Below are 23,491 nucleotides of genomic sequence, written 5' to 3'. Positions count from 1 at the left end.
TCCCTACTACTCTGCACAGCCCCATTGAAATCCACTGTTCCTGCAGTATGAGCTACACAGAGCAGCAGGACGCACTTTTAAGTCCCAACCCTGAAATCCAATGGTGGTTCTGGATGCACAAGGAATGCATGGCTGGGTCCTATTCTGTTTACACTCATTGAGGACAACTAATTTGTATGAACTCCCTCCCTCCGGTTCCTATTTCCTTTCTCCATGTCTCAGACCCCACTTGGCATCTGTGGCACGCACACACAGGAGTTGCATAGGAAAGGAAAGCTACACCCTATTATTTAGGAGAAGATGAAGGTCCAAGCCCCAATTATTCAATGACAGCTTAGGATCCGCTCCTTTGCTGCCCGGCGTTAATTTACCCAATGTAACACCTAATCAAACTCTGCTTTTATTCTCCAATTGGCTGTGGTTATTACTCAGACCCTCCAGCCAGAGAGAGACATAAAAGATGCATTTGCAGATTTTGAAAATTAAAGCCATCTATACAGCCGGTGGGGAGGATCAGCTTATTTGGTTGCTTAATGAAATATAAAGATTATTTTAACCAATGTAAGCACAATTCGACAGCTTGTGAAACCCAGCGGTGGCTTGATGAATGGCCTTCTCAATTTACAAAAAATTGCTGTATGGAGTCTTTTAAATATTTAATTTATTCCGTTTTGGAATGTGCATAGAGGTAAATGACAATGAAAGCGGGTCTACGTGCGATCTCAGTTAACTCACGTCTGCTAGATTAAATAGACTATGAACATAGAACACCGATATCCTGGCCTGCTCTTTCATATTATTTTGTCTATCACTCTGTATTTACTGTGCATGGTAACAAAGATGTTACATCTGTCATCTGCCAATGCAGTATTCCAGACTGTTCCAGTTTTCTCAATAACTATCTATTGACTGGTTTTACAAATAGTTAAAGTAGTGTGAATCTCCTTTTTCAAATGTACACCTTTTCTTCCAGGCCAACACAAAGAGTTTAACACAGAGGAAAGCCTTTTAACAACCAAATAAATAGAAAGCTTACCAAAGAAAATGCTTTCTCATTGGAAAAAGTGGGCCTTTTATGGAGTTTCCCATAAGAATGGCCATACTGGGTCAGACCAATGGTCCATTTAGCCCAGTATCCTATCTTCCGTCAGTGACCAATGCCAGGTGCCCCAGAGGGAATGAACAGAACAGGGAATCATGAAGTGATCCATCCCCTGTCGTCCACTCCCAACTTCTGGCAAACAGAGGTTAGGGACAGCCAGATCATGGGGTTGCATCCCTGCCCATCTTGGCTAATTGCCATTGATGAACCTATCCTCCATGAATAATCCTCTTTGATATTTCTATCTTGCAGGGGGAATTTCCATTTCAGTGACGGTTTCTAAATGCGCCATTTTACATGGGATTCTAAGTTACAGCCAACAGTGTACAAACTGCGTTAGAAAATAAACTGATCCAAGTTCTAGTTCTGAAAACTGCATATGCAGATCATGAACCTGGCTCACAGCTGTTTGTAAACTCAGGTCTAGCTGTTAAGTTGGATGAGCAAATGCAGAAGCTACCCAAGGTCAAATCCCACAGCTGGTGCAAATTGTCTTGGTTCCATGGACTTCAGTAGAGCTACCTGGCTTATTATTTATTTTCACTCCAACTAAGAATCTGGGCCAAACACTCAATGATGCTGCTACCTACACCAGACTCAGGTTCTGAGTTCTTGACAATCTGGCCCTATGTTCACTAGTGCACACTACGAGAAAGTTTCCCCATATACAGAAGACCAGCAAAAGGCTTCTGCACTATTTAAGTCCTACTTAAGCTCTATTTTGATGGCTTAAAATAGCACATAGGTTTTGTGTGAGCTGTCTGTGCAAGAGAGAAATTTACCCTATAGCATGAGTGATGTGGGAGATATGCTGAGTTGCCAGCTAGTTTTCTTCAAATAGACCTTTGAAGTGAATTTAGAACTGCTCAATATGAAGGCTCTAACAACACATGCTGAAGCTAGATACAGGATATGGCAGATCTTGGATCAGGTTTCTATGGAGTAATTCATCTAGCATATTTGACAGGCCTTTCCTTCAATGGAGACAACATGGATGGAGCTTTGTGGAAAACAGGCATATTTCAAGTCTACCTATTGTTAATCCTGTCTGTCCTGATTCAGTTTGTCTCATGACTGCACAAAATTACTCCATCACTGTATAAAGCCTCAAGAATATTTCAGACTTATGGAAATATCTCTGTGGTAAGGAACATTCTTCTTTGAGTGCTTGCTCATATCCATTCCAGTTAGGTGTGCGCGCGCCGTGTGCACGTTCATCGGAAGACTTTTACCCTAGCAACACTCGGTGGGCCGGCAGGGTGCCCCCTAGAGTGGCGCCGCTATGGCGCTTGATATATACCCCTGCTGGCCCATCTATCCCTCAGTTCCTTCTTACCTCCCGTGTCGGTCGTTGGAACAGTGGAGCATGGCTTAGCTGATCTCCACCTCCCTAGCTATTCGCTCATTTATATAGTTATTGTGTATATAGTTCAATTCTCTATAGTTCTAGTTAGTTCTGTTTTAGTAGTTCTTGTAGTAGTTATTGTATATAGTTAAAGAGGATCGGGAATTAGCCTCTTCTCCTCACCCAGTACCGGGCCCCATGCCTGGTTCCCCAGGCTTCAAACCATGCACAGCCTGTCATAGGCCGATGCCCACAGGAGACCCTCACAACTCCTGTTTAAAGTGCTTGGGTGAATCCCACCTCGCGGACAAGTGCCGAATCTGCAAGGCTTTCAAGCCACGGACTAAAAAGGAACGGGACATTCACCTGAAGCAACTTTTGATGGAGGCAGCTCTAACTCCTCCATCTTTGGCACCAACTGAAGCACCGGGGACAAGTGCCTCCTCCGCACTGGAGTGCACGCCTGCAGTGAAGGCTCCTCGGCACCAGCCTTCACCGGCCCAAGCTTCTGCCCGGCACTGCTCCCTCTCCCCAAGAGGCATAAGACTCCTGCGGCCCCTGTATCTATGCCGCAGTCAGAGCGTACAACCAAGTCAGACCGGCCGGCACCGAAGACCTCTGCATCGTTGATTCCAGTCTCACAAGAGCCGTCGAGTCCAGTGCCTATCAGCTCCCCGGCACACGCCGTGGTCGAGCTTGTCATGCCCTCCACACTGGAAACCTTCTCCACAGCATGAGAACTGATTGCCTTGACTGAGCCTGAGCTGCCTCAACCCCCGGCACCGTCGGTGCGGGTTGTTCAATCATTGGGCAAGCCCGCTATGATGAGGCCATCTTCACCTGGTGTCATAAACAGATAAGTAAGAGTTAATAGCACAGAAGTACTTCATGTCTCTTTTGCCTGTAAAGGGTTAACGAGTTCAGTAAGCCTGGCTGTCACCTGACCAGAGGACCAATCAGGGGACAGGATACTTTCAAATCTTGAGGGAGGGAGTTTGTGTGTGTGCTGTTAGGTTTTTGGTTTGTTCTCTCTGGTTCTGAGAGTGACCAGCGTGCAACCAGGTTTCTCTCAATCTCTCCGATCAGGCTCTTATCAGTTTAAAATAGTAAGTACTAGGTAGATAAGGCGAGTTAGGTTATGTTTGTTTTCTTATTTGCAATGTGCATTTGGCTGGAAGGAGTTTAATTGTGTATTTGGCTGGGAGGAGTTCAAATTTGTATTTTGCTGAAGGATTTTAATTTTGTACTTGTATACTTAGTGCGGAGGGTTTCCAGTGTCTATAGCTGAAAATCCTGTAACCTATTCCATTTTAAATTTACAAAGATAATTTTTACTGTTTTCTCTCTTTAATTAAAGCTTTTCTTTAAGACCTGATTGTTTTTTTATCTGGTGAGACCCCAGGGACTGGGTCTGGATCCACCAGGAAATTGGGTGGGCTAAAGGAGGGAAGGAGGAGAGGAGGTTATTTCCTCTCTGTGTTAGGATTACTTTCTCTCTCAGGGAGTTGGGAAGGGAAGAGAGAAGGAGGGGAAGGTGAATTTCCTCTCTGTTTTGTGATTCAAGGAGTTTGAATTACAGTGATCTTCCAGGGTAACCCAGGGAGGGGAAGCCCGGAGAGGCAACGGTGGGGGAAAGGGTTTACTTTCCTTGTGTTAAGATCCAGAGGATCTGGGTCTGTGGGTTCCCGGGCAAGGTTTGGTGGGGACCAGAGTGTACCAGGGCACTGGATTCCTGGTTGGTGCAGCGCTACAAAGTAAACTAGCTGTAATGAGCTTAGAGAAATTCATGCTGGTCCCATCTTTTGGACGCTCAGTTCAGAGTGGGGAATTATACCCATGACCACCTGGTACCATCGAATGTCACTGGTCATGATCCAGGTCCACATCGATCCCAATCCCTTCCGGCTAGCAGTCCCCGCTACCGCTCTCCATCTCGGTACCGGTCGTACTCGCCGGCACCGCTTGAGATCCCAGTCACCGTCCTGGTTGATCTCAGCACCGATCCAGGTCCCGGGCACCGCGCGTACCTCTCACAGCCAACTCGGCACAGAGCTTTTCAACGGCCCGGTCGACCTCCCGGCACCGCGCTGATCACAGGTCCCGGTCCCATTCTCGGCACCGATACGACTCCCGGTACCGTTCTCTGGTACTGCGTAGAGAAGGATCGAATGGACGCAGAGACCCAATTCAATCGGCCTCAGCTCCCCAGTGGCCTTCTCGTCATCCATCCGTCTCATCCCATGCGGACAGTGCTTCCTATGGGGATTCAGATACGCATACCCATGGCCCGGACCACGGACCTCATCAGTGGTCCTTTTGGACACCTTGGGCTTATCACCAAGCCCAAGGGGAACCGGCTGGCCCATCACGCTCCGGTCACTCAGAATACCGCGTGCCAGAGGCCACTGTGAGCAGACGTTCTCTGGTTGGTACAGAGGAAACCCGTACCCACACACCGGAACCACATATCTTACGGCTCCGGAGGTCCCCCAGGATCAGGAGTCTGTGCAGGACCCACTCTTCCCTGGGCTGTCGTCGTCCTCTTCGCCGGATGAGGCAGTAGCAGGGACGTCATCATCGGGCCCACCTCCAATTGACCTCAGGTCACACCAGGACCTTCTGCGGCGTGTTGCCCAGAATATTAACTTACCGGTAGAGGAAGTTCCAGAGGTGGAGGACCCGGTGATAAGCATTTTGTCTGCAGAGACACCAACTAGAGTGGCTCTCCCCTTCATTCGTTCGATCCAGGCTAGAGCAGACACCATCTGGCAATCCCTGGCATCCATCCTGCCCACAGCCAGAGGGGTCGAACGGAAATAAATGGAGTCTTCCAAGGGGTATGAGTACCTCTAAGTGCACCCCCCTCCCTGTTCATTGGTTGTACAGTCGTCAATGAACGGGAGCACCACGGCCAACAAGCCCCTGCACCTAATCAAGGGAGGCCAGGCGTATGGATTTGTTGGGACGGAAAATCTATTCCATGGGAGGCCTCTAACTCAGGGTAGTGAACCAACAAGCCCTCCTGAGTAGGTACAACTACAACACCTGGGAGGCAGTAGGGAAGTTTAAGAGCTGGTCCTGCAGGACTCCCGCCAGGAATTTACAGCACTTCTGGAGGAGGGGAAGAGAGTAGCGCGGACCTCCCTACAGGCCTCTCTAGATGCCGCCAATTCGGCGGCTAGAACGGTCGCCTCTGGAATAACCATGCGACGTATATCATGGCTGCAAGTATCAGGCCTGCCACCTGAACTTCAACATACCATACAAGACTTGCCATTTGATGGACAGGGCTTGTTCTCACAAAAGACGGATCCCAGGCTGCAGAGTCTAAAGGACAACTGCGTAATTATGCATTCGCTGGGAATGCATACGCCACAGACTCAAAGACAGTCATTCCGCTCCCAATCTCAGCGCACCTTACCCTCCGCCTAGGCCAAGGCAAGACTTTTCCAGAAGACGAGGTCGTACCAACCGCAGACGTCAGTCTGGACCTCAAGGGGGTAACAATTCCGGTCTCACCAAACCAACTGCAGGACCCAAATCAAACTTTTGAGGGTGCGCCCGAGAGCAGCGTACCAACTGCTTCCCAGGATCCCTTTCAGTTCTACAACCGCCTTTCCCCATTCCTCCCTGAGTGGTCCCAATTAACTTCAGATCGTTGGGTCCTACACACGGTGGAGGTTGGATACCATCTTCAGTTTGTTTCACCCCCTCTCTCCCACCCCCCCTCCTCGTCCCTTTTCAGGGACCCCTCTCACGAGCAACTCCTCCTCCAGGAGGTCCAGAGACTCCTCACAATCGGAGCTATAGAGGAGGTACCAGAGGAATTAAGAGGCAAGGGGTTTTATTCCCGATATTTCCTAATCCCCAAGGCAAAAGGGGGCCTCCGGCCTATCCTAGACCTGCGAGGACTGAACAAATTCATGAAAAAGTTCAAGTTCCACATGGTATCCCGAGGAACCATCATTCCTTCCCTGGATCCTGGAGATTGGTACGCCGCTCTCGACACGAAGGACGTATATTTCCACATTGCAATTTACCCCTTGCACAGACGGTATCTACGCTTTGTGGTAAATCATCAACATTATCAGTTTACTGTCCTTCCCTTTGGCCTCTCCTCGGCCCCTCAGGTCTTCACGAAGTGTCTGGTGATCATCGCAGCTTACCTACGGTGTTGAATACATGTCTTTCCTTACCTCGATGACTGGCTTATTTGAGGGGCCTCCGAGGCACAAGTCATCAGTCATGTGACCATCATCAAGGACCTGTTTATGCGTCTAGGCCTGATGATCAATTTAGAAAAGTCCACTCTGGTGCCTATGCAGAGGATAGAGTTTATCAGGGCCATGCTGGACTCCAGCCTTGCGACGGCCAGTTTGCCCCCACATCGTTTTCAGGCTATAGTCTCTCTTGTACAAAGACTTCAGAGCTTCCCAACAACCTCTGCCCGCACTTGCCTTGGCCTCCTCATTCACATGGCTGCATGCACATTCGTCACAAAGCACGCCAGACTGAGAATGCGTCCTCTCCAAACTTGGCTTGCCTCAGCCTATCGTCCGGGCAGAGACGCCAGAGACATTATACTCACAATTCCGCCGAGCGTTCTGGGCTCCCTCGACCGGTGGTGAACGTCATCCCTGGTGTGTGCAGGTCTGCCGTTCCATCCACCACAACCCTCCATGTCCCTAACAACGGACGCGTCATCTCTGGGTTGGGGTGCTCAACTAGGGCACCTTCGCACTCAAGGCCTTTGGTCATCCCGGGAGTTGACGTTAAACCTCAATGTCCGAGAGCTGAGAGTGGTCTGGCTGGCGTGCCGAGCGTTCCAACGCCACCTACAGGGCCGTTGTGTTGCAGTGCTCACGGACAATACAACGGCCATCTATTACATAAACAAACAGGGAGGGACACGGTCCTCCTCCCTTTGTCGGGAGGCGATCCAACTGTGGGACTTCTGCATAGCCCATTCCATAGATCTAGTAGCCTCCTTTCTCCCAGGAGTCCAGAACACTCTTGCAGATCAACTGAGCAGATCCTTCCTGTCGCACGAGTGGTCCATCCGTCTGGACATTCTCCATTCTGTTTTCCGGAGGTGGGGCTTTCCCCACCATATAGACCTTTTTGCCTCCAGAGTGAACAGGAAATGCCAGGTGTTCTGCTCCCTACAAGGTCGCTCCCCGGGCTCCCTCTCGGACACGTTCCTAATTCTGTGGAAAGGTCACCTATTTTATGCCTTCCCACTCATTCCTTCTCGTCCACCGAGTTCTACTCAAGCTCCGCAGGGACAGAGCCCACCTAATACTGATCACTCCGGCATGGCCGAGACAGCACTGGTACACCTGCTGCTCGACCTTTCTCTGACACCGATTCCCCTGCCACTCTGCCCGGACCTCATCAATGCAGGACTTCGGCAGGCTTCACCACCCGGACCTGCAGTCCCTTCATCTGACAGCATGGCTGCTGTCTGGTTGAGCCAATCGGAGTTGCGTTTTTCAGTTCCACCTCAGTGCAGCAGGTGCTGCTGGGAAGCAGAAAGCCTTCCACGGCGAACAACGTATCTCGCTAATGGAAGCGCTTCTCTCACTGGTGCACCCAGCATGACCTTACCCACACGAACTGTATCGGTCCCCACTATCTTGGACTATTTATGGTCCCTCAAAGAGCAGGGCTGGCGATCTCTTCTATAAGGGTGCATCTTGCAGCTATTTCCACCTTCCATCCTGGGGAAACTGGCAGTTCCATTTTTTCTCACCCCATAGTTTCCAGATTCCTCAAAGGCTTGGAGCGACTCTACCCTCAGGTCAAACGCCCAACCCCTACCTGGGATCGAAACCTCGTATTAACTAGGCTCATGGGTCCCCCTTTGAGCCTTTAGCCACATGCTCGCTGCTGTACCTGTCCTGGAAGACAGACCTTCCCGTGCGCTATCACCTCGGTTTAGGCCGAGCCTATCGGAACTTCCGAGCATTGATGTGGATCCCCCGTATAGACGCGATATTCCACAAGGACAAGGATACAAGCGCAACCCGCACCCGGCAATTCCTCCCTAAGGTGGTCTCTGCTTCCACGTTAATCAGGACATCTTTGTTGCCAGTCTTTTTCCCGAAGCCACAATCATCGTGCATCGGGAACAACACAGCTGCATACTCTGGATGTCCGCCAGGGCTCTCAGCCTTTATATCGAGAGACCCAAACCCTCTCCAACGTTCGCACCCATCAGCTTTTGTAGTCGGTGCAGAGCGCATGAAATGGGCAATGCCAATCTCTTCCGAACAGATTCGATCTTGGGTGAGCATCCTGTATTCGGACATGCTATGACTTGGCTCACGTTCCGACCCAGTCCATCGTCACCGCCCATCCCTCCGACCCGGGCCCAAGCCTCAGCTGCTGCGTCCTTGGCCCATGTTCCCATCCAGGAAATAATGTCGCAGGCGGTACCCTGGTCTTCCATCCACCACCTTTGCATCGCACTATGCATGGTCCAGCAAGCCAGAGATGATGCCGCCTTTGGCTCAGCGATCTTACATTTCTGCAACGTCTCGCTGATCGCTCCGACCCCTCCGCCTAGGTAAGGCTTGGGAATCTCCTAACTGGAATGATATGAGCAAGCACTCGAAGAAGAAAGGACGGTTACTCACCTTTGTAACGGTTGTTCTTCGAGATGTGTTGCTCATATCCATTCCACACCCGCCCTCCTTCCGCACTGTCGGAGTAGCCAGCAAGAAGGAACTGAGGGACGGATGGGCCGGCAGGGGTATATATCAAGTGCCATAGCGACGCCACTCCAGGGGGTGCCCTGCCAGCCCACCGAGTGTTGCTAGGGTAAAAGTCTTCCGAAGAACGTGCACACGGCGCACGCACACCTAACTGGAATGGATATGAGCAACACATCTCGAAGAACAACAGTTACAAAGATGAGTAACCATCTTTTCCTTGCATTGATGCAGCAAAAGAACTAGATAGCTGAATAGGTCTTTGATTCTAGTCATGAGTGAAAGACTCCTAGGGGAGATCCCATAAACATCCTACCCTGTTGCAAACTCCCATAGAAAGCAATACAACTTCTGGTTCCAGATGCCTTATGGATGCCTTATGAAGTCCTTGTATGTTTGGGGTTAGATTTGCATTCCAGAAGTCCTCAGTTAATGAGATCTTTGACTGCAGATTCGCATGCTCCTATGTATTGAGATTCTTTCCTTGGTGGTATAAATCTTCTACATTGAAAAATGAAAACTTATTAGGGATAAAGGTGAAATTTAAAGAAACAAGTTGTTGTTCTTTGAATAATGGTGGTTAATTTATTTGACATAATAGATCTATGCAAAGATAAGATTTGGGCTCAACTTTTGCCTTCAGATACAGACCTCAAACTCCTGCTGAGGTCAATGAGACTTGAGCATGACCTCCAGCACCTGAAGTTAGCTCCACAGTTTTCTCTCTCAAGCAGCCACTATCTTAACCTGGTAAATAACCAAAACAGAACTGTCCCAGCCTCTCTCTTACTGTAATTTCTCCTTCCTCATTTGGTGACTGCTATTTCATCTCCATTTAATACCTTCTGTTAGAAGAACCCAAATTCCTTTACAGACATGAGTTAATTCAACCTCCCAACACCGCCGCGAGATTGGTATTAACCCCATTTTACAGATGGAGAAACTAAGGCACATCAAGGTAAAGAGACACTTTTTGAGGTTGCCCAGTAAGTAAATTGCAGAAAAAAACAGGGGAGCAGGACTTGGGTAGTCTACAAACCATGTTCTTGATATTGGGGAAACCAAGTCACTCCAAATGCCAGATACACTCAATTATCAGCAATTCCGCCACAAGTTTCTCTCTTACACACACAATTTTTTTTTGCCTTTCATTTAAATGTCACTTGGAAAAGTTCTTTTTATTTCTTAATACTATTTGGGGGGAATACATTCATATGCTGTTTCCTAAGGTGGCAGCTAGGCCTCAGGGCTGGGGTCATGCTGTTTTCATTGCTGACTTTAACCTCAGTATTACTGTCTCAGGTCCTGAAGCTCACTGCAATTCAAGGGTCTTGCCATTCATTCAGTGGGCTTTGGATCAGGACCCATGAGCATTATTTTTGTTTCACATCAAAGCTTCCAAGAATCTAACTAATTAGACTGTTCAGAGAGGCCAGCAGGGACCACAGAGATCATCTAGTCTGACCACCTGTGTAGCAGGCCACAGAACTTCCCCTAAATAACTCCTTTGTATTGTAATGAATGAGTTTCTAACCAAGCCTTTTCTGCTTGGTTGTTTTTAGGTGTATGCCGCCATGCAGCACTATGGAGTTAACGGTTATTCTCTTCACGCCATGAATTCTCTGAGTGCCATGTACAACCTTCACCAGCAGGCGGCGCAACAAGCCCAGCACGCCCCTGACTACAGACCCTCGGTGCACGCCCTCACGCTGGCAGAGAGACTGGCTGGTAAGAACAATTTATGGATTTTTTGCATTGAGCCGGACACGCAGTCTAGGCTAACGCTGAGCGAGACTCTGCCGCTGTATGAAACCTTACACAGGCCTGAATGTTCTATAGCAAACTCATTAGATCCCCATGGACAAACATGGCTGGATCAGATACACCTAGGTAGTCAACTCACTTCCGTGCATACATATGAACAAACTACTAGGCTCCTCGAAAAGACCCACTAAGTCCTTCGAGTGAAATTCACCCTGGGCAGAGGGCCAGTGCCCCATCTATGTTCTATTTCAGAGCTGGTGTGGGATTGGATTGTGCATTGACCTTGTACCAGCCCTCTGCCCTGGGGTGAATTTCCCCTGATCAGCTTAGACAAGTGGTTCCCAAACTTGTTCTGCCACTCGTGCAGAGAAAGCCCCTGGCAGGCCGGGCCAGTTTGTTTACTTGCCACGTCCACAGGTTCAGCGAATCGTGGCTCCCACTGGCCACGGTTCGCTGCTCCAGGCCAACGGGAGCTGCGGGAAGTGGCACGGGCCGAGGGACATACTGGCCGCTGCTTCTAGCAGCTCCCATTGGCCTGAAGCAGCGAACCGCAGCCAGTGGGAGATGTGATCGACTGAACTGTGAACGCAGCAGATACACAAACTGGCCCGGCCTGCCAAGGGCTTTCCTCGCACAAGCGGTGGAACAAGTTTGGGAACCACTGGCATAGATACTTGCTTATTCTCTACACTTGAAGTCCTTGTCCCAGCTTGGGCTTGCTGTCCTGCAGACCCTCTTCTCCCACCAGCACTTCTTACGCTGGATCCCTTCAGAGCATCCCTTGCCCAATCTGTCACCCTAGGGTTTGGCACATCTATGTCAGAGTGTAACAGCTTTGGAAAAGGGACCATGTCACCATCCAGGCTTTGTAAAGTGCTGCATGGATTGACAGCACTGTGAAATACTGAAAGGAGAGCTGAGCAGTGCAAGACACCCCCCTTATTGGCTTGACAAGATGACTGTCGGGAGCCTTGGGTCAGAGTTAGCAGGGGTAGCAGACAAACAACCGTCCCCTGTGGGCCAGGGACTGTGTAGTGTGTGCACAATGCAGGCTCTGACTCGTTGGAGGTCACTCACTGACGACTGCAATATAAAGTATGGACAGAAATAATAATACCCTGATGTGGCAGTAGCTAGGGGGCCCTGCCCTGAAGAGTTCATAATCTAACGGGTTCGGCCTGGAAAGGCAGATCTTGCTGAGCAGCAGTTGGAGGGCAATTGCATCCTGACCTGTGTTGCAAGAGCGTATGAAAAATTAGTTGCTAAGAGGTAAGTAAAACTGGACAATCTCCAGCTGACTGTCAGAACTCACTGATCAACTAGGACTGGATGAAGATGAATCTCAAGAGCTTTGGATAAGCATCTGGGTGTTTCTCTGGTCCTTGAGCGTATAACTGAGGGACAGATATCTCAGGGGGCGGTGTGGTCTAGTCAATAGGGCAGGAGTTCTGAAACTGTGGGTCGGGACACCACAGTGGGGCCACCAGGGCTGATGTTAGACTTCCTGGGGCCAAGGACCAAAGCCTGAGCCTCACTGCCTGGGGCCAAAGCCCAAAGACTTCAGTTCTGGGGGGCTGTTGGGGCTCAGGTTTCAGGCCCCCCTCCTGGGGCTGAAGCTCTTGGGCTTTGGCCCCGTCCATCTGGAGCGATGGGGCTCAGGCTTTGGCCCTGCCAGCCAGGAGGGCAGGCCTTGGATTTTGGCCCCCTAGCCCAGGGTGATGGGGCTCAGGTGGGTTCAGGCTTTGGGCCCCTTGGGATTGTGTAGAAATTGTTGTTCTTGAAAGAGGATCGTGGTGCAAGGAAGTTTGAGTACCTCTGGAATAGGGCCGGGGTGAAAGTAATGTTAAATTCTTACTGGTACGAGGACCTGACTCCGAGCCCCTGGAAGGGGCGGGGCCTCAGGCAGAAGGGGCAGGGCTGGGGGGGTCAGCCTCCCCCAGCCAGCCAATCCGCACTGCCTGGGGCTCCAGCAGCGATTTAAAAGGGCCTGGGGCTCCAGCCACTGCCATAGTAGTGGTGGTCAGGAGCCCTGGGCCCTTTTAAATTGGCAGCCCCGGGGCAGCTGCCCCTTTTGTCCCCCCATTGGAGGCCTGGGGGGAGGGCAAAAGGGGCAAGGATGTTAATGTTGGCTGGGTACAACTCAGTACCAGCTTCTTACTGGTACGCCATACTGACCCACTTTCACCCCTAATAGGGCAAAGGATTGGGAGTCAGGAGGCCTGATTCTGTGACCTTGGGCAAGTCACCTTCTCTTTTGTGGGCCTGTTTCACCTCTTACCCTTTGTCTACTTAGCTTGTAAGCTGCTGGAGACAGGGACTGTTTCACTAGGTGTTTATACAGCACATAGTGAACTTGGGGCTCACAAGGTGCTACTGTAAGACACAGAATAAGGATCTCTTGCAAGGCTTCTGATCAGAAAATCCAAAAAAACAGCTGAACTCATGTGCTGTGGTTTTACATTTCTGGCCTGAGCCATAAACAAGCAGGAAAACACAGGGGTGGCTGAAAACAGCGGGGGCCAGGGGAAGCTTTTCAGACTCCTTTCACTACTATTCAGAGCAAAGATTCAAGTTGGTTTCTGGCTACTTATTTTATCTTAACCTTTTGTTAACAAAGAGAACCAATCTGGATAATTTCAGTAAATTAATCAAGCTCTCGTCTTCTGATCCAAATATACCTTCCACCAATCTGGCGAGCAGCAAAGGGGACCTGGCTTCAGTTTACACTGAAGCAAGCAGGCTCCTAATGTGATTACTTAGTTCACATTTTGTTACCGCTGAATCTCTTTTAGTGCATGGTTATAGATCACACTTGCCTTCCAGGGACAGTCGGAATAAGCCAGCACAAAAGCAAACAACCTTACGTTGGAAAACAGAGGTTTCAGATTGTAACTGCAAAGAGCCTCACCTGCAATTCATGAACTGAACCTGAAAACCTAGTTAAAGCATTGAAATAATTGTTGTCTAGATCCTTGTTAGCAGCCAAATTGAATATTTGAACCACCAACTCTGAGAAACTGGCAGGTTTAACCTCCAATGTGGAATGTTGGGAATATTCCAGCCGGTAGATGTTAAACCACAATCTCTCCTCTTTGGTTTTGATACTTGATATATTGAAGCAAGATGCCATGGGACTTTAAAAATGATTTTAGGGATCTTTTGTCATGAAAGAATATTCCTTTCCTTACGAAAGCAGCCAGGCAGCAGTGTGAACTATTTCTGAATGCATAAAGGATACTTCCTGCCTTCTCCTACAAAAGTGGCTGTATTACCGGTATCTAATAACTCATTGCTTCCTTGAATGCAGAGGCCTCTTTGTTTTGTATTCTTCTGGAAACTTTTAGCCTGACTGAGCATTCCCTGGGTCACCAAAACCACTCTTACTTTGGCAATAGTCTGGGGAAGCATCGTAGAATCTGGCCTAGAATGAAACAGCTGGAAGTTTGGAACTGGAATATCCAAATAGCACAAAGCTGATTTGCTACGCTCGTTAGCTAACATATTTGGAACCAAACTGTGTGGTTCTGGGATTGGCCTGACAGCCGGCTTTGTTTTATTGTTTACATTCATGCCAGGGGACTTACAACAAATGCTCACATAAAAAGCAACGCTCTCAAAACAGCAGCCTTACTCTGGCTTTGTAAAATTTGCTTTCTAGTGTGTCCATTCCCTCTGTCTGAACGGTTGCATTCTTAGCTGTATTAAAATGATGCCATAGACTATTAAAGCTGGAATTTAAACAGGAAAAAAAATATCAAATGCATTTCTCATTCGGGCACTTCGTTTACTTCTTTTGCACTTCATCTTAGACCGTGAATTGCTACTGCGCCATTTAGCTCCGTTTCCCATGCACTACCACAGTGTCGGGTCTGGGTTCACAATACTGCAGAACTGAAAATAAAAACAGCCTATTTTTCATTGACTTTGCAAAAACCAACCCTAAAACCAGTTTTACTCCTAGGAGGTTTCGTAAACCCCTCTTGTTTATTTAGAGCTTTTAGTGGCAGAACTGGGAGGCCTGATTTTTTCCAGCCCGTATTTCATTTTTTGCATCCCCAATTTTGTGGGCACAAAAACTGAAGGCATAATTTGTATCTTTGAGACATGTAACTAGCTCATCTGCTTGGAATGGAAGGGTGGTCAGTGACTAGGTTATAAAAGTTAAGCCCCTTTTGTCCTTGAAATTGTCTAGCAAACTGTCAGCCTTCTATAAACAACCATTAAAATCTCAAATTTGGGTCACATCTAAGTTGGCATGGGGTCCCTTTAAGATCCATCTTTTGCACCAAGTCCAGTTAGCTGGGTTACATCTTCCCCATCAGCACCCTGTTGGTCTTGTATGTCCTCTGTGACATAGAATCATAAGACTGGAAGGGACCTCATGAGGTAATCTAGTCCAGTCCCCTGCACTCATGGCAGGACTAAGTAATTATCTAGACCAGGGGAAGGCAACCTATGGCACGAGTGCCGAAGGTGGCACGCAAGCTGATTTTCAGTGACACTCACAATGCCCGGGTCCTGGGCACCGCTCCGGGGGGCTCTGCATTTTAATTTAATTTTAAATCAAGTTTCTTAAACATTTTAAAAACCTTATTTACTTTACATACAACAGTAGTTTAGTTATATATTATAGACTTATAGAAAGAGACCTTCTAAAAACGTTAAAACGTATGACCGGCACATGAAACCTTAAATTAGAGTGAATAAATGAAGACTCAGCACAGCACTTCTGAAAGGTTGCCAACCCCTAATCTAGATCATCCCTGACAAGTGTTTGTCCAACCTGCTCTTAAAAATCTCCAATGATGGAGATTCCACAACCTCCCTGGGCAATTTATTCCAGTGCTTAACCATCCTGAGAGTTATGAAGTTTTTCGTAATGTCCAGCATAAACTGCCCTTGCTGCAATTTAAGTCCACTGCTTCTTGTCTTGTTCTCAGAGGTTAAGGTTTTCTCCCTCCTCCTTGTAACAACCTGTTATGTACTTAAAAACTGTTATCATGTCGCCTCTCAGTCTGGAGAAGAGAAGACAAAACAAACCCAATTTTTTAGGTCTTCCCTCACAGGTCATGTTTTCTAGAACTTTAATCATTTTTGTCGCTCTTCTCTGGACTTTCTCCAATTTGTCCACATCTTTCCTGAATGTGGCACCCAGAACTGACACAATACTCCACTTGAGGCCTAATCAGCTCAGAGTAAAGCAGAAAATTACTTCTTGTGCCTTGCTTACAACACTCCTGCTAATGCATCCCAGAATGATGTTTGCTTTTTTTTGCAACAGCGTTACACTGTTGACTCATATTTCGTTTGTGATCCACTATGACCCCCAGATCCCTTTCCGCAGTGCGTTCCTTCCTAGGCAGTCATTTCCCATTCTGTATGTGTGCAACTGATTGTTCCTCCCTAAGTGGAGTACTTTGCATTTGTCCTTATTGAATTTCACCCTATTTACCTTAGACCAGGGGTTGGCAACCTGTGGCACGTAGCTCGCTAGGGTAAGCACCCTGGCAGGTTGGGCAAGTTTGTTTACCTGCTGCATCCACAGGTTCGGCCAATCGCAGCTCCCATTAGCTACGGTTCGCCGCTCCAGGCCAATGGGGGCAGCAGGAAGCCGCAGCCAGCACATCCATCGGCCCATGCCACTTTCTGCTGCCCCCATTAGCCTGGAGTGGCAAACCGTGGCCAGTGGGAGCCACGATCAGCAGAACCTATGGACGCGGCAGGTAAACAAACTGGCCCGGGCCACCAGGTTGCTTACCTTGGCAAGCCACGTGCCAGAGATCGCCAACCCTGCTTTAGACCATTTCTCCAGTTTGTCCAGATCATTTTGAATTTTAATCCTATCCTCTAAAGCACTTGCAACCCCTCCCAGCTTGGTGTTGTTCATAAACTTGATAAGTGTCCTCTCTATGCCATTAACTAAATCATTGTTGAAGATATTGAACAGAACAGAACCCAGAACTGATCCCTGCGAGACCCCACTCGATATGCCCTTCCTGCTTGAGTGTGAACCACTGATAACTACTCTCTGGGAACAGTTTTCCAACCGGCTGTGCACTCACCTTACAGTAACTCCATCTAGGATGTATTTCCCTAGTTTGTTTATGAGAAGGTCACGTGAGACGGTATCAAAAGACTTATTAAAGTCAAGATATACCACATCTACCACGTCCCCTCTATCCACCAGACTTGTTACCCTGCCAAAGAACATGGGTTGATGTGGGGAGAGTTCAGAGGATGGGAATGTATAGGCCTACTTTCACTAAAGCATCCCTATTTAGAAAAGCACTTAAGCCTGTGCATTGAAATCAATGGGACTTAAGCATATGTGTACGTGTTTTCCTGAATCAGGGCCCATGACCTTAAAGTCTGCCTCTCCAACTTAGTGTTTTGAGGACTGTGATAAGCTATATGAGACACATAACAGGAGCCAAAGTGACCTCTAATCCTGACAGCAATGTGCCTTCTAAAAGTTGGACCCCAAAACAAAACCAGAGGCAGCGGTTTTATGAGTTACACGTCCTCACCTCATTAATTGACACAGAGCCTGACTGCAGAATTGAAGCTAGAACAGGATGAGGGCCACTGGGAGAACTGCTCCACCTTTAGGCCACAATCCCCACCTCCTTGTTCGTTTGGGGCCTGATTTCAGATGTCAACCTGCAAATTCCAATAATTAAATTGGCCACTTTTCTTGTCTTCCAACGGCTGTACATTTCAAGACATCATTTTGGAGGCCCGTTATGGATCCCAGCATCGCAAACAGAGGAGAAGCCGCACAGCCTTCACTGCCCAACAACTGGAAGCCCTGGAGAAGACTTTCCAGAAGACTCACTATCCAGATGTGGTGATGCGGGAACGACTGGCCATGTGCACCAACCTACCGGAAGCCAGAGTGCAGGTATGAGTGTTCTACATTGCTTGCTCTAATAGGGCTATTAAGAGATATACGAAGAGGACCCACTGCGTTGGCTTGATCTGTAGTTCTTTCAAAATGGTTTCATAGTAACCAAAGAAGGAGGGTTTTCTCTGCAGCAAAAAATGGACTTAAATCTTTGCTTCAGACTGAGGGAGCTGCAACAGAAACTGAATCCACGCACACATTTTTGAGGGTTTGTGTTGTCTGAGGGTAGCCCTGGCTTTCATTTGTGATTCCAACTCTCTTTGGGGGAAATCTTAGAAATGGCCACAAGTCTACTTATTTATTTATTTATTTACTTACTTACTTACATGACTGTTTCTCTGGCATCCTCAGAGGTCTGGGAGCACAAGTAATTCCAGCTGTTCCCTCCCAACAATGTCAATATATATAACGTCTCAGACCATCTGGTCCAACAGTTTCTGTTCTCCTCCAGTGAAACAAATAAGTAGAGCTGGTCAGGAATTTTTTCACAAAACTTTTTCCAGTGTAAAATGCCAATTAATCAGAACTGAAATTATTTGAAGGAGGTGGTTGGTTTTTGAGGAGTTTCTCAATTTGAATTTTTTAACAAAGGAGCTTAAATTGTCAAAATGGGACATTTTCAAAACAACAAAAAATTAAAAAGTTCTGGGTTTTGGATCAACATTAGTCTTGTTGAGAAACTGACATTTTAAAAAAGGAAAATAGAAAGGACAAAATCAAAATAAAAACAGAATTGTCAAAAGAGAACCTCATTTTGATTGACCTGAGCTGAATTTATTTTTTGTTTGTGAAAATTTGAGCTTGACTTTTTGTCACAATTTGAGGTAAAAATATTCTTCAAACTCAAATTCTTGTGGGATGGGAAAATAATTTTTCACCTACAAATACTGATGTGCTGCATGACTTACTGATATAATGGGTGCCTGCTCAGTATGGGTTTAAGGAGCTACATAGCAGGCCAGACTTAACTGGAAAAAACGGGAAGGGGACATGAGGTTTCAATCTAGCAGAAAAAGATATAACATGATCCAAGGCTGGAAGTTGAAGGTAGACACAGTCCGACTAAATAAGGCGTAAATTCTTGATGATAAGAGTAATTAAGCATTGGAACAATTTACCAAAAGTTGTGGTGGATTCGCTATCATTGATTTTTAAACTAAGACTGGATGTTTTCCTCAAAGATCTGCTCTAGGAGTTATTTGCATAAAGTTCTGCAGCCTGTGCTATACATGAGATCAGACTAGATGATCACAATGGTCCCTTCAGGCTTTGCAATCTGCGAATTACAATCTTGAGCCGATTGTCTCCTTCTGAATTTATTCCCAAATTGAGTTACATTGGGACAGTATGTTGAAAAGGACACACATATACACACACACACAATACTAGTATTAGCAATTGGATATTTTCCTGTAACTTAAGAGTAAGAACCTTTGACTTTGTTCCTAAGGAGTTATTGGTTCAATTCCCACCAAGGAAACTTCCTTCACTACCTGACCTGACATACTGGAATCAAATGTCCTGTGATTCCAGATGCTACCTTGCTGTACAGCTTTAAAGGGTTAGCACAAAAATTTTAATGTGAGGCATTACATCACACGGATGATACATATTTGGCCCAGCAAGGGTACGTACCACTCGAGACCTGGTTCCCAGTACCATCACAAAACAACACAATACCACAACAGAGCTGCATTCATCACAGAGAGGGCTTGTTTACAACATACATAATGAAGTCAGTTAAATTGCAAAATTTATCATCTTGTTTTGTGGTAGCAATGAGCGCTGGTCTACAATGGGGGTTGGGGATTGATCTAAGATACGCAACTTCAGCTCCGAGACTAGCGTAGCTGAAGTCAACATATTTAGGTCGACGTACCGCGGCATGTGCATGGTGCTGAATTGACTGCTGCTGCTCCCCCATCGACTCCGCTTGCACCTCTCACAGCAGTGGAGTACTGGAGTCGACGGGCGAGCGCTCGGAGATCAATTTTATTGCGTCTACACTAGACTCAATAAATCGATCCCCGATAGATCAATCTCTACTCGCCAATCCGGAGGGTAGTGTAGACGTACCCTTAAGAGTCTACACTCAGGGATCAAGGTATTACTGCTAGTTACTATGCACGGACACGCACACACATACTTCATGCCCCAAACAGCTTACAGTCTAGAGACTCTAGAGTATTCTAATGTACAGAGCACTGAGACTCAGGACATGAGAGTTCCATTCCCAGCTCTGCCACTGGCCTGTCAGGTGACCTTGTGCAAGTCACTTCCCCCCTCTGTGCCTCAGTTTCCACATCTGTAAAATGGGGATAAGGCTTTAGACCTACATTGTAAAGAGCTCTGAGATCTACTGAGCTGAAAAGTGCTACATAAGAGGTGGCTGTTGTTATTTAAGTCCATTCAGCTAATCATTCAAATCAAATAATCTAAAGCGTTGGCCCTAATTAATGCATATATATGTCCTCTATAATATGACTTGTTCTGACTGTTTTTGTGTGCTTTTGGTACAAATTAACATGATATAGGCTGTTTTTAGAAAGCTAGCAGAACATTGTGCTCTCTACCTATTTAATATCTCAGGTCTGTGGGTTACAGATTTCTTTTTTTCTTGACAGCTGTGTTTTCTTAAAGAACCAGCATTGTCTGGAGATTTTAAAAGCACCTAAGGGGGTTAGGCACCCAAATTCCATTGAAATACAAGTGGAATTTGGGTGCCTGCATACCTTGAGTTCTCTTCAAAATCCCAGTCCATTTGACTTTTTTTGATTTTTGCATTAACTGTGGTTTTTATCCTGTCTCCCTGTGGCTGTTTGCATGATCAAGGTTTGGTTTAAGAACCGAAGAGCCAAATTCCGGAAGAAACAGCGCAGCCTCCAGAAGGAGCAGCTGCAGAAGCAAAAGGACTCAGAAGGGAGCCACAGCGAGGGGAAGACGGACGCGGTTGTGCTGGAAAGCCAGACTTCCACCTCGGACGCAGACAAGCCACAGAGCCAGCCGAGCGAAGTGAGCACGGAGCTCAGCCTCACCTTGTCAGAGCAGTCGGCCAGTGAGTCCGCAGCAGAGGACCAGACGGACAGAGAGGAGGACTTTAAGAAACCCTTGGAGGAGTCCAAAGTGGACAAAGGTCCCGGCGCTGAGAGCAAGGCTCTGAACTGCAAGAGAGCCAGTCCGAAAGCAGGTGAGGGTCAGTGCGCATGTGGATGCCTGGTCTCAGGGCCAGAATGGGAGCCAGAGGCTGAGCATAGGCTAGTACAGTATGATATGCCCTTGATCATGGGCTTCTCCCAGCCTGGAAGACGGATGTCACAATCCCCTGGGAGGGAAGAAAACTGGTCTAGGTGCGTGATGACAATTCTTCCTTTCTTTATGGCTAGACGGGATGCAGGGAGGCCCTCTGTTGTAACATGGGGTCCCAGTGCAGAGGGGGCTGAGATCCCCCTATTAGATTAGATGAGAACAGAAGAACACTGCTCAGTGACAGCATGCCATTCACAGGCATACTGGGCGCACACTTCCCCATTGGATAAGAGTCTAAATGCCCTCTGGGGATCACACACTTGCTAAAAAACCTGGCTCCCTCTCAAGCCAGGTCCGCCAGGCACTTTAATGAGGTAGATGCCAGTTGCATGTGACCCAGTAGGGCAAACATGACTAACAAGTTTAGCACAGAAATAGTTCATAGTGTGGAATCAGAATTTCCGCTCGTGATGGACTGTAATGGCTTGCAAAGGATGACAAAGGGGTCAAATCCTAGCCCTCCAAGAGCTTGTTGAGAATATACCACAAAGCCTGCAAGACAGACAACCAGGCCTAATCTCGCCAGAGAAGACAGTGACAGGTTTGCTCATGCTTGGCCAATGCATTTCCCCACTAAACACAGAACAAATACATCCATCCTACTCGTGTGCAAACTGTCTCAAGAATGAAGTGGAAGGCCACCAGGATACAGAGATGGCCCTTACTGGGGAATGTAGAAATTGACAGACTGTATCCAACTAGTGAGCCATCTAATCTTGACTCTGATGGTGGCCAGCTCTTGCAGTGGGTAGCTCTAGAAGAATCTGCCCATGGCAAGTTTCTTCCAAGTGTCCATCAGTTAGAGATTGGCTTATAACACAAAGCATGAGAGTGTATGCCTCTTCCAAATTATTTATTATTAATAATAATTATTATTGCTTTTAAATGTTCAGTCCTTTTGGGACTCCTGTTTATCTCTCGGCTTCAGATATACCTTGTGGCAATGAGTTCCCCAGGCCAATTTGTGCCTTCTGTGGGAAAAGTATTTCTTTTTTGGTCAGATTTAAATTGACACTTTTTTTAATTTCCTTGAATGACATCTCCAACCCCACACTCCTCCCATTCTTGTATTTTGAGAAAAGGTGGCTCTAATCTGCCATTTGGATGCGTATTATAGGGCCCCAATCTTGCTTGCTTGGGTTTCTCCACCATGGACTCAGCAAACAAGATCTCCTCTGAACAGCCAGTATGGAGAGATCAGTTCTCCATTCTGGTTCTTTTTGGGTCTTCACAATAATAGCCCCACACTGTCGCTTTCCATGGCCTTGTCTGAGCCTTGCTTGGAAAGGATCAGGGGAGGCAGTTACAGGAACGCTGGTCCAGATAATTAATTCGTCAGCACCCTTGCTGCAATTTGGCTTTTGGTTAATTAGCACACAGATGTGCAAGGTGATTTGCATATTCCATCCATATTCCGGAGAACTTACTCTGTATAAAAGGTCCATAGCACCCCTCTCCTTCCTCCTTCTCTGTAAATCAGCTGCCTTCCTCAGCCACCACCCTCCTTAGGGAGATGGTTCTATTCAGCGGCCACATATGTCTAACCCCCATCCCTACCTCTTGTCTTCTAACGCAGACTCTCCCATCAGTGCCACGGTGACACCTTCCTCCAGCAGCGGCATGTCTCAGACTCACTCCTACTCCTCCTCGCCTCTAAGCCTCTTCCGTCTCCAGGAGCAATTTCGCCAGCACATGGCCGCCACTAACAACTTGGTCCATTACTCCTCCTTTGAAATGGGGACCCCAACTGCTATGCCCTACTTGGGCATGAATGTCAACATGGCGCCCCTCAGCTCTCTCCACTGTCAGTCGTATTACCAGTCGCTCTCCCATGCCCAGCAGGTCTGGTCTTCACCCATCTTGCAGGCGTCTAGCTCCCTCCCTACTCTGAACAGTAAAACGACAAGTATTGAGAATCTAAGGCTCCGGGCAAAGCAGCACGCTGCCTCCCTCGGACTTGATACCTTACCAAATTGACCGCAAGGCAGCAAGGGCACCCCCACCCTACCGTCGGCCGCAAGAGAAGGCACCTTCCGCTGGCACTAAATGTGTGGCTCTTTTGAAAATGCTCAGCTCTCCTCTCCACCTGGATCAAGGTGCTCCCTTTCGGGGGATACTTTAAATCCTTTACTTCTTCACTAGCTCCATTTTCACGTCAGGTACTGCTACTGGCCCCACTTCCACTGAAGTATTTAATAAGGAAGGAAAGAGGGCGTGTACTTCGATGTTAAAAACCTCTCCTGAGGACCGAGGAGTTAAAACTATAATGTCCAGAAAGATCCCTCTTTCGTTGATACTGTGATAATGTGCCGACTGTGATTTTTGTTTTGTTTCGTTCTCTGGAAAAGCTAGTCCCC

General features: G+C 47.5%; 1 protein-coding gene across 1 annotated transcript in view; it reads left to right on the top strand.

Moving 5' to 3' along the window:
* The window catches only part of DMBX1 (diencephalon/mesencephalon homeobox 1), a 38,743-nt gene extending 15,615 nt beyond the window's left edge, over window positions 1–23,128 (top strand). Inside the window, exons 2-5 of the mRNA XM_032805043.2 lie at window positions 10,723–10,888; window positions 17,647–17,825; window positions 20,661–21,015; window positions 22,711–23,128. Of these exons, the coding sequence (XP_032660934.1) occupies window positions 10,735–10,888; window positions 17,647–17,825; window positions 20,661–21,015; window positions 22,711–23,111 (1,089 nt within the window). The 5' untranslated portion in view covers window positions 10,723–10,734 and the 3' untranslated portion in view covers window positions 23,112–23,128. The remainder of the gene's footprint in view (window positions 1–10,722; window positions 10,889–17,646; window positions 17,826–20,660; window positions 21,016–22,710) is intronic.
* The last annotated feature ends 363 nt before the right edge of the window (window positions 23,129–23,491 follow it).

The sequence above is a fragment of the Chelonoidis abingdonii genome, chromosome 7 (assembly GCF_003597395.2).
Source record: "Chelonoidis abingdonii isolate Lonesome George chromosome 7, CheloAbing_2.0, whole genome shotgun sequence".
Lineage (NCBI taxonomy): Eukaryota > Metazoa > Chordata > Testudines > Testudinidae > Chelonoidis > Chelonoidis abingdonii.
The sequence above is the reverse complement of the archived record's forward strand: the minus strand, read 5'-3'. Positions and strand labels throughout refer to the sequence as shown.